Below are 11,223 nucleotides of genomic sequence, written 5' to 3' on the forward strand. Positions count from 1 at the left end.
GATCCAATACAGTTCTAGTACAAGGGATTCGTCCTATCAAGTGATTAAGATACTTTTATTACTTGAATAGACAGAGGGAATGAGCATAGTAAAAGGATTTAATTGATTAAAACGAACTTTATTCAACATAATTAATTGGAAAATCAATGAACAAAGAGATAATGACTTGAAAACCCTAGGGATTAATAAGATTAAACTTTCTAATCTAATTCTAAATAAGACTAGAACTAAGTGAATAAATTATGTCATTGGCTAAAATTGCAAATCCTGAGATCATATCAAAATCTATAAAAAACCCTAATTTGATTAGAATGTCAATCGAAGAAACAATTAATATTCTACTAATTAAAATTCTAAAAATGTCAATCGAAGAACCATATTTTTCTAAGTGTTTTTATCATGTGAATTAAGAACTAAAACTTAATTAGAGTTCTAGGTTAATTATCTTTTTTTCAAGGTGTTTTCCAAGCAATTAAAAGGTTCAATGTAAACAAGTCAATTAATCCTAATTGAAAATCTAAGCATGTTAATATCTGATTTTTATGTCAAAATGTATTAACTATAATTAACAAAAATATATAAAAAGAATGGCAAAAATAAAATAACAAAAAAAATGAAACAAAGCATAAAACAGGGAGGGGGTTTGAGCTGGAAAATATGGTGTAGAAACCAACTAGGGCGCAAGGCTCAATGTGGCTTTCAACTTGGAATCAGAAGATACATGAGCAATTAACGGGTCTGGGATGGAATGTGAGCCAAATTTCATATGAGAGAAAAGTTCAAGAGCTACGTGTTCATGCTGTCATCTGAAACTCACGTGTTTCACATGCCTAAGTGTCCAGTTCAAAAGAAATCACCGGCGGCGGCGGAGCCTAAACGACTAAAACATTATACCAAACTTTTCATTTTAATACCCTGAGTACTAGTCCATGATCAATTTTCCAAAATTCTTTATCAATTAAACAAACACGGTCGATTCACATAAGAACCCTAACTAGAAATTTTAAAAATTAAACTCCAATCATCTGGAATCAAAGCCCTAGGGGTTGAGGCTTTGATTCCCCAATCTTATACCTACATTCTGGTAACTAACTCGGTGCAAATGGAGGGAAAAACTTGAAAACTCACCGGCGGAGAAGATGCGGAGGGAAACAATATTCAGGTAAATCTCTTATGAATCTTTTTTTGCTCTTCGAATCTGATTACTCCTTATCTACTTCTTCTTCAACCTTTTTCTTCTTCTACTGCGTGTACGTGAGACTGAGGCTTTTGAATAGTGACGAGAGAATTGAGATTGGAGAGTGATAGTGATAAGAAAGTGATTCTAATTGGAGGGTGAAGTGTGTAAATTTGTGTGATTTGAAGGATTGAATGAATCTGGGAAATTTCCGAATCTTCATGAATGAAGAGTGAAGTGAGGGATTTATAGGAGGGAAAAGTTAACAAAAGTTAACTCAGTTAGATTTTTTTCAAACAAAACAGTTAGGTCTTAATTAACTCTGAGAATTAGTTAGAGATGAAATTGGAGAAAAAAAGTTTGTTATGGAAGTTAGTGTTAGATTCGATTTCTATTAGGTATGTTATGAATTGGATGAAATTCGATTTTTACTGTTAGTCTTGCAGTTAAATGTTAAATTCTTTTATAGTTAGTTGTTAATGAGCTGTTAAATTAGAACCTAGTTATCAAGTGTTAATTTATGTTATGGTTAGTTGCTAATTGGTTAATGAGAGCTTTGGATCATGTTAGTTGCAAGTTGTTGATGTAAAATTAAGGAGTTAGTTGGATGAATGTTAATTATCGGGTTTTGGACTAAGCCTGCAAACTGCTTGTTATATCTTTGGTTCAATTAACTGAAAATGTTAAAAAATACCATGTATGTTAGTTTCTTTGTTGTACCAACTTACCCAATTCCTGCTATATGAAAAAAAAGATGTTAATTATGTTAGTAGGCCTGCTTGGTTTTTGTTCAGTTAGTAATGCTAGGTTGTGAAGAATTTCCCTATTCCTGTTAATGTATATGCTGCTGCTATTGTTGTATTGTTACTTGCAATGAATGGTTGTTTAACTGCATTGGTGATTAGGTTAGTTTTGTTATGGATAATGCGTTGAAATCATGCCATGGCTTCTAGCTAGTTATTTGTTGGTGAATGGATTTATATGATGTTAACTCTGAATGCATTTATGTTAGAATGTAGTAGTCATGTTCTGGCCTGCTATGCATGATACTAATGATGCTTGGCAATTGATTGAATGCACATGCTTGATTATTGGTTTGACATGGTTAGTATGTGAATGATGTAATGGAATGTTAGCTTGAAATTAGATGAATGACCCTTCTATAATGTGTTGTTGTGAACTAAATATGTTAGATGATGAATGATATGCTTCTGGAATGTTGCTGACAAATGAATGTATTTTGGATACATCTTGTTGCTAATACATTGCCATGTCTGCTAAGTGAAATAGTGCTTTCCATGCATGCTTGTAATTGTCACCTTATGCTCATGATGTGAATTGTACTTGAATGCCTTATTGTCTTATTGTATTATATGTTACTTGGGAAACCAAATCATGCCATGGCTGCTAATTCAATGTTTGATGATTATAATGATAGGGCTAGTTTGAGTGGAGTGCAAGCCTTGGTGCTTGGAATCAAGATGTTTGGAATGCACATGAAGAAAAAAAAAGCTTACTTACAAGTGAAGTTATGCCATGAAGTTGAAAGAAAAGCACGAGGAAACCAAATGGAAACTAGGAATTAGGTTTGATGATTAGATGAGTTGATTTGGTCAACTGGGTGACCAAAAAGTCAACAGTTGACCAAGTCAATTATAGGTAAAAATTCAGTTTTTGTAATTTCTTTGTATGAACATTATATGGACATTGTAACATGATATGTGTGAATGTAATTAAAGTTCTATTTGAATGTAATTAAAGTTTTATTTGAATGAGAAAAGCTCTTATGACTAATACAATATGTTTTAATTCAAATTATCATTTTCCCCTCCAAATGTCATGTTTAAAAATCAACTTGACACAAAGATCTTAAATGCATCCTAAAACATGGATCAAATTAATCAATGAATGCAATATGATCTTGAGATCCATGGACCATGAATGAAACATGATAAACTTGAGTAACAAGGCTATGAATCAACTGGAAACTTTAATCACAAAACTATGAACCATGACCATCAGATGACCTTAATGAATGATTTCAATGGCATGATGCAAGTCACAACGACCAAACAAACCTTTTCATGAACTAGGGTTTCACACAAAAGGTCAATAGACAAACCATGTCCACAAATTTCAACCCTACTTGGTTAGGGTTTCAATCAAAAAACAGAACTAAGATGTAAATTACATAAACCAAGATCACAAACCACATAATGGGGATTTACTAACAAATCCACATCAAGAGGTCCATAACTAATATGAATCAACAATTAGGGTTCCAAGGATTGACCCAAGAATATGCTTCCCAAATTGACTGCAAAACCACAAACCCTGGGGTTTGATCCTTAGGAAAACCCTAGGCTCATGTATGTATAAACAATCTAAAACCTTTGAACCTATGATGATGTTGGTACAATAGATGGTATGAATGCATTTTACATGAGATAAATGCAAATGAATCTCAAACCAAAAGCCAGATGAAAGGTGAAAAGAAGAGGAAAATTTTTGGGGTATGACATTGGTAACCTTTCTTTAACTTTAGTTCTCGTATGGTAGTCAGTTTTCTATTCGAAACCAGTTTCAGTCTAGTAGCCTATCTTAAAGTTAGTTCCCTTCTGACAATAAAAAAAATCAGTTCTCGTCTGGTAGGCTATCTGAAAAATAGTTCTCGTCTGACAAACAAAAAATAAAATACCAACTCTCATTTGGTAATCTATCCTTTTAGTAATTTCGTCTAGAATTTCATTCTTGAAGTCCAATTTTGATTTGGCACCCTTAAACCATAGTCCGGTCTTCGCAGGCATAAAGTCTAGATTTGTCTAGAAAACTCCGTTTGAAGTTGGTATATATTTTGCTAATGCCTTTGGGTCAAGTCCAACCTCGTTGGCAAACTCCATTTGAAGCCGACATATATTTTGCTGATGCCTTCAGGTCAAGTCCAAACTCATATTGAAAACTCCATTTGAAGTCAGTATATATTTTACTGATGCCTTTGGTTCAAGTCTAGCCTCGTCTCGCAAACTCCATTTGAAGCCGGTATATATTATTGATTCTTGCGGTCAAAGTCGAGCGTTGTTTGATATTGCATTTTAAAGTCCAACGTCATTTGACATTCTGTCTTTTAAAGTCCAACATTGTCTGCCATTTTATCCAGTGTCTTTTCTCCAACAAACTGTTATCCCTAGTGAGTCTTTGCCCTCATTATCTTTGTCATTTTCTGTTGATCACCGGTACCATATCTCTATTATTCCCCACAGGTCCACCTTTCATTATTCATCCATCATAAAACATCATGTTAGGGTTCACCTCCTATCGCATAATATCCCTAGCAAACCAAAAATGAAAAAAGAGTCCTCCATGCATGCATTACATATCATATCATGTTATATGTATTCAGGGACAAAATTTGGGTCTTTTAGTATTTAACTATCTGTCATCGCGATCATATGAAGAGTGTCCTTCTTCATATTCTCACGTTGAAGATACTTAAATAAGGGCAAATTCATACCCCAAATTTGATCTTAAATCATCAAATCGATACATTCATCATAACTTTAACATCACCCACATAGAATAACATGCATCTCATGCCGCATAATGCCTAAAATGTCGACCAGAATAAATGTTTGGATCTACAGACAAACTGGTTGAACTGATTCTCAAATGTAAGTAAAATTAGCGGGCGAAAAATTTCAAAATCGAGCTTGCAGACGTCAACTTTATTAATTTACGGTACGCATAGTTTAACTTGACGTGCTCGTTTTATTTTTGACTACTTTTCCGGTCTCATTTTGAAGAGCCGAAGACTTTTAATCGGTCAGTTTTTATTTTAAAATTTGATCAAAACCTGTATATTTTCTAGAGGTTTATTTCACGCTGATCATTTTGGTGCATTCATTTTAATTTTTCGAGCATTTTTACACTCAATTTTTGTTCATTTTAATTTCTTTTTTTTATTTAATTTTTTTATTAAAGTGTTCATAAAAAATAAATATAATTAATCTTATGTTCAGTTTGATTTTATTTTATTTATTTGAAAGAGTTTGAGTTTTATTTGAGTTAATTGTTTGAAACAAACACACACACACACACACGCACTCACGCGCGCACACGCACACGCACACACACACACACACGCGCACGCACGCGCACGTACACGCACACGCACGTGCACACACACACACACACACGCACACACGCACACACACACGCACACACACACGCGCGCACACACACACACACACACATATATATATATATATATATATATATATATATATATATATATATATATATATATATATATATATATATATATATATATATATATATAGGGCTGGCCCGGGCGATTTCGGGCCCAAAACCCTCACCCAGTCCAACCCACGGTTCATATATGAAGGCCCATTTCCGCCCAGTATCAACACGGTTTGGACGGGTTCGGTTTGTGCGGATTGCGGGTTAGTTTAAGCGGTTTATTCGGGTTATTAGGTTGATTCATTTTAAACCCAATGACACATTTTGAGTATTTGTTCAGAAACTAAAATTATTCTTATCATATTAAAATTAATAATAGGCCAAAACTCAGATTGGACAATTTAAAGATGATACAATATATTATACAACTATGACATATTCAAAACTTACAATATACAAATTACTACAACTATGACAAATTCAAAGTAATATCCACTAATAGTCTAACTATAATTAATTAATGAGCTTTACTTCGAATGATTCAATGCTTTGTCTTCAAAGATTCATCCTGAACAAATGAAACCAATAGAAAAGAACAGTAAATAAAAACATAGATAACATCATATGAATTCAATAATTATGAAGTCACTAAATGACCATGACTAACAATAATTACCATTGACAAGTGATAGTAGAAAACGACTGAAAGAAATTATTTTAGCATATGCAGTAACATATAGAGTACACTTGTGTAACCTATGACAATGAGCCGTTGACTTACTTACAACTATTCAACATAACTTGTGAAAATTGTTGATGAAGATCTTAAGCAAACCTTACATCATTGACTAATCTTTTCATTCAGATACATTTTCACATAATGTAACAGTCTACACTAATCAATGGCAGAACAAACAATAAAACCCCTTATAAACACATTGAAAAAGAAGACATAATAAACTGCAGTTAAGTGAGCAAACTAAACAAAATATAAACAAACCTTGTCAGGGTTCAGCTTCACAACAACATCAGATTCGCTACTCTCCAGAGCTTCCTTCACCTGAGAACATCAGATTCGCTACTCTTCAATGGTATTGATTCCTACAATACAGAATACCATATTTTCAGTTGATTCCTAAAATTTAGATAGACTTGAGTAGACTAGTACAATCTAGGCCAGACTTGCTAGTTTACTCCATCATCAGCCATTAGTTCCTACACACCTCTGGTCACCAGTTCTGAACTTGCAATATTCTCGTTTGTCCGCAATATTAGATCAGTGAAACTAGAGGGTCCTGGTCTTGGGGTACAACATGATTTCCATTTCTAAATCAAGGAAGAATACTCCTGGAAATAGGTCTGGTATTGGGGGTCTAAAATAAGAATCTCTGAAATACAATTTTTTAAATCATTTTTTATTAGATAAGCTTCATGCCTAAGCACCTGCTGGAAAGAAAGAAAATTACCTGAGGAAAAATTTCTGTAAAGATGTGGCTATATCTCCAGCTAAGTAAGCTTCATGCCTAAGCACTTGCTGGTGTAGAAACTTGGCACAAAATTTTGAAACAGCTTTACCTACAAATCAGTGAAGCTGTATTGAGAATTATAGAACTAGATGCTAAATATGCTATATATGTCAGCCCCATAACTATATTTTGAAATAATATAAGTTTTTTGAAATTTCAAATTCAAAGTCCTCCGACAAATTGGAATCAATACCAAGTCTTGAAAGGGCCATAGTACAGATGCAAAATACAACAAAGTACACAGACCAAAACGGAAAATATTTTACCCATTTTCCTTTAATAAGGCCAGCAGAACAAAATACAGATATTGCAAACAAAAATTTAATGGGATAAAACAGCATTCTATATGTGAAAAAGATCAAAACGACATTTCTATCCCATTCTAAATTAATCTAACAAAATAGAAACCCGATTTTGTTTAGATTAGTTTATAACTTATGAGAGCAGTTATATTGAGATGTGTATTTAATACCTAGCATATAGAAAATCTCTTATAAGTTTATTAGGTGCTTATAAGAAAAGAATAGTTACAACATCTTCCATAGAAGCACGCCAGCCCTGCATCGAAGACAAACCAAAGCGAAGCATGCCATTCTCACCATAAAATCATACTATCAAGCACATTTTTAGTTGATTCCTAACATTTTCAGTTGATTCCTAAAATTTAGGGTTTCATCTCATAAAAAGAAAAGCTTCATTTCAAAAGAAAATACATGTTATAACTACAGATCAAAACTACATCAAGCTACTTCAAACATAAAACAAACAGATAAAGATTAACTCAATACATTCGTCAAAAGAAAACCTCAAGAAAACAGATAATCCTTCATTTAAGCATTAGAACGAAAGCAAGAAAATGATAAAATGATAAAAAGAGTGAAATACCAATGCTCAATGACGACAACAGTCTGGGCAGTCTCTTCTTTAACAACTCCAGAGCCTTCACCTTCTTCTTTCACTTCCCAAACGGATGGAGTGATGGGGAAAAAACTTAAGTATAAAGCAAAATAAAACTTGTAGAAACTTTCTATTAGTTAAGAGAAAAACCAAGAGATGTGTAAAAAGTATTAATATTTCATCACTTACTAGTTGCCATAAGAGAGGGAACAAAACTCTTTGATATAATAAACCGTTTCATCACTTCAGTAAGTTAGATCAATGGTACTTACTGGCCAGAAACTCATATATATAGGTCATGCATGACTCCAAAAAATCAAAAATCATAGTTGACCTGAAAAATTGGACAACATAAATATTAGTTAAAAGAAGGCCTTAATTAATAAACAAATATCAACAAATGAAATATTTCAATTTGAAGTAAAACAGGTGGAGAATCACCATCAACAGGTATTTCAATAGTCCATTGGAACAACCACAAAACAAATTCAGTAGAGTTGTCATCGACAAGAACAACATCGTTAATCTGCAAGAACTGTAACTTTACATATTGGACATAATAATTTGACTTAATATGCAAGAATGTAATAAGTTATACTTAACCTATCTTTTTGTGTTAGCAACGACGCAATTGAAGCAAAATTCGACGGATTCTGTTCGTAGTAGCCTAGCTATTTTCTTCAAAATTCAAGAGACAAAATATAAGTACATATTCTTCATTCGGCCATTAAATATATATATATATATATATATATATATATATATATATATATATATATATATATATATATATATATATATATATATATATATATATATATATATATATATATATCATGCATGACTCCAAAAAATCAAAAAACATAGTTGACCTGGAAAATTGGACAACATAAACATTAGTTAACAAAAATAATAATAAAGTCATAAGTAAATAATGATATACATACATCCATTTCAAGCACAACCCAAAGGTTGTGGCTGAGACTGTGATTATGAGACACCTGATACTCCTTTTGCTGCTAAAGACATTTGTTGAAACTCAAAAAAAATAAATAAACAATTTTTAATAAGGCATAATTATACAACATTACATCATATTTATTAGAAATTCAGTAATAAATTTACCTGTTACAATATCTTCTGAAAGCTCAAAATCTTCCATGAGATTCATATCTTTGAAATAGGTAAAAGAAGGCCTTAACCAATTCTAGGTGCAAATTAAAGCCTCGGCCATTTCAGCAGTTAGAGAACTCCTATAGGTTTCTATGACTCTCCCTCCTGTGCTAAAAACAAAACTTTCAGAAGCAACAGTAGACATTGGTGTGGCTAAAATATCTTTAGCCATTGTAGATAAAATAGGATATTCGATTGAATTACGTTTCCACCACACAAGAATGTCAAAGTTAGGATCCCTTTTGACACATTTACTAGAATTATACACCTCAAGCTCATTTTGTTGATCAATCGAGTCTTGTTCCTCTAAATGTTGCTCAAAAGCATTGGCTCTAGCCATAAGTGATGAACGGGCAGCAGATGCATTTGTTTCATCATTGGAGACATTATTTCCACCACTACCAAGAGGCTGTATGGAATTATGTTCTTGGTCATAAGATTTCTTATACCAATCATACAACTTTTGTAAATTCTCTTTTATAGATTTTACCAAGTCACTACCAAACTTTGATCCAACTCCATACATGTCCTTAAACGCCCACTCAATGTAACTCAACTTGTATCTTGGATCAAGAACAATACCAAAATATATCATCTTGTTCATCTTATCAGGACTTCCCCAATATCTATTATATTTTTCCATCATATCTCCACCCACACTTGCAAAAAAATCATTTAAGTTCAAAGTAGCTTGCTTTAACTCACAATAAATGGCAGACACTTGGTGAAAACAAGTATGCAAACTCACATTTTGAGAGGTGGAAAAAGTCTTAGTTGCTTCATAGAATAACTTTAGGAAAGCGCTAAAAGCCCTAGCAATGTCCCAATCATCATTACTAGGGGGATTACCTTTTCCAAAGAACTCCCTATAGCTCGACTCTTCATCCTCAAGCTTTTCAAAAGCGAGTTGAAACTTCTCCGCAACCTCTAGCATTAAATATGTCGCGTTCCAACGAGTTGAAACATCAAGACATACTAATTTTTTGCAAGTTATTCCAGCAAATTCAATGCATTCTTTAAACTTGGCTGCCCTATAAGGTGAGGACTTAACAAATCTAACAACATCTCTAACACTAGTTACAGATAAATGTTTATCTTTCAAATCCTCATTTACCACCAAGTTCAAAATGTGAGCTAAACACCTCATATGAAAACACTCTCCATCCCCCATTAACCCATTCATATTTGCTATTTTTCTCTTTAGATATGTCACAGCAACATCATTTGAAGTGGCATTATCAACAATTATGGTTGACACATTCCTAATTCCCCAATCCCTTAACACTCTTCAATCTTCCTACCTACAGTTTCACCTTTGTGGTTTGGAATTACGGTAAAGCTTATAATTCTTTTTTGATACTTCCATTCGTTATCCACAAAGTGTGCTGTAAGGGTCAAGTAGTTGAGATTTTGTATAGAAGTCCAGCAATCAGTAGTAAGTGCTACCCTATTGCAATCAGACTTAAAAAAGGCCTTTAACTTTTGTTTTTCATCCAAGTATAGCTGAAAACAGTCCCTAGCTACCGTACGCCTAGATGGGATGGTAAATTGGGGCTGCATTACTTTGGAATAAAATTTAAACCCTTCACCCTCTACTGCACTAAATGGATGCTCATCTAGAACTACAAAAACTGACAAAGCACTTCTACAAGCTTTCTTGTCAAATCTAGAGCTAACTTGAACCAATTTACCATCTACACTTGGGTATGTTAGAATAGTTTGTGTGGAGTCAGTTGACACGACAAGGGGCTTCTTAGAACATTTTAAAATATGGTGGTTCAAATTAGTGGTGTCGTGAGTCCTAGGGTCACACAAGTATTTTTTATGACAGTGTTTGCAGGCTGCAGTGGGTGCATCAACTAGGTCATCGGGTAATCTAATAAAATGTTCCCAACAAGCAGATGATTGCCTAGAACCACTTGCACTAGATTTCCTCTTCTTTACAGGTTGCATAGCTGAACCTACTTCATTAATTGGTAGATTTTGATTAGGCTCACCAGTCACTGAAATAACGAAGGAGCCAATCAAGAACTACCAATCAACAAATAATGGTTCCAATTCATACACCACTTAGTAAAGACTTTGGGACATTGTAAAGAGAGTAAAAACTTTACAATGTAAAGAGACAGAACAGTACTTAGAACAGAGTAAAAACTTTAAAACTATGATTAACAATAAAAACTTTGTAAAGAGAGTAATAATACTTGATACATAAAAAGAATTGTAAAGAGACAGAACAGAGACAACAATAAC

At 33.3% G+C, this 11,223-nt stretch overlaps 1 protein-coding gene and 2 long non-coding RNA genes across 4 annotated transcripts; 1 reads left to right on the top strand and 2 right to left on the bottom strand.

Annotated features, from left to right (window-relative positions):
• The first annotated feature begins 628 nt into the window (after window positions 1–628).
• Window positions 629–2,949, top strand: LOC127127849 (uncharacterized). The gene is made up of 2 exons (XR_007805483.1): window positions 629–1,162; window positions 2,616–2,949. It is a non-coding gene; the product is annotated as an uncharacterized LOC127127849 (long non-coding RNA).
• A 2,841-nt stretch (window positions 2,950–5,790) lies between these two features.
• LOC127129300 (uncharacterized) lies at window positions 5,791–8,380 on the bottom strand. Of its 2 annotated transcripts, XR_007806282.1 has the most exons (5): window positions 8,239–8,380; window positions 7,786–8,131; window positions 6,841–6,949; window positions 6,375–6,475; window positions 5,791–5,942 (listed from the first exon to the last, which is right to left on the bottom strand). It is a non-coding gene; the product is annotated as an uncharacterized LOC127129300 (long non-coding RNA). The 2 variants fall into 2 exon arrangements; XR_007806281.1 differs by lacking the exons at window positions 7,786–8,131; window positions 8,239–8,380 and adding an exon at window positions 7,373–7,666.
• A 624-nt stretch (window positions 8,381–9,004) lies between these two features.
• Window positions 9,005–10,153, bottom strand: LOC127131375 (zinc finger BED domain-containing protein RICESLEEPER 2-like). Its single transcript, XM_051060302.1, has one exon. The coding sequence runs from the start codon at window positions 10,151–10,153 to the stop codon at window positions 9,005–9,007; it is 1,149 nt and encodes a 382-aa protein (XP_050916259.1).
• Window positions 10,154–11,223: the final 1,070 nt, after the last annotated feature.

This window comes from Lathyrus oleraceus, chromosome 3 (genome assembly GCF_024323335.1).
Source record: "Lathyrus oleraceus cultivar Zhongwan6 chromosome 3, CAAS_Psat_ZW6_1.0, whole genome shotgun sequence".
Taxonomy (NCBI): Eukaryota; Viridiplantae; Streptophyta; class Magnoliopsida; order Fabales; family Fabaceae; genus Lathyrus; species Lathyrus oleraceus.

Coding starts and splice junctions, on each gene's coding strand:
- LOC127131375 (XM_051060302.1), bottom strand. CDS start 10,153: ATGAATGGGTTAATGGGGGATGGAGAGTGTTTTCATATGAGGTGTTTA.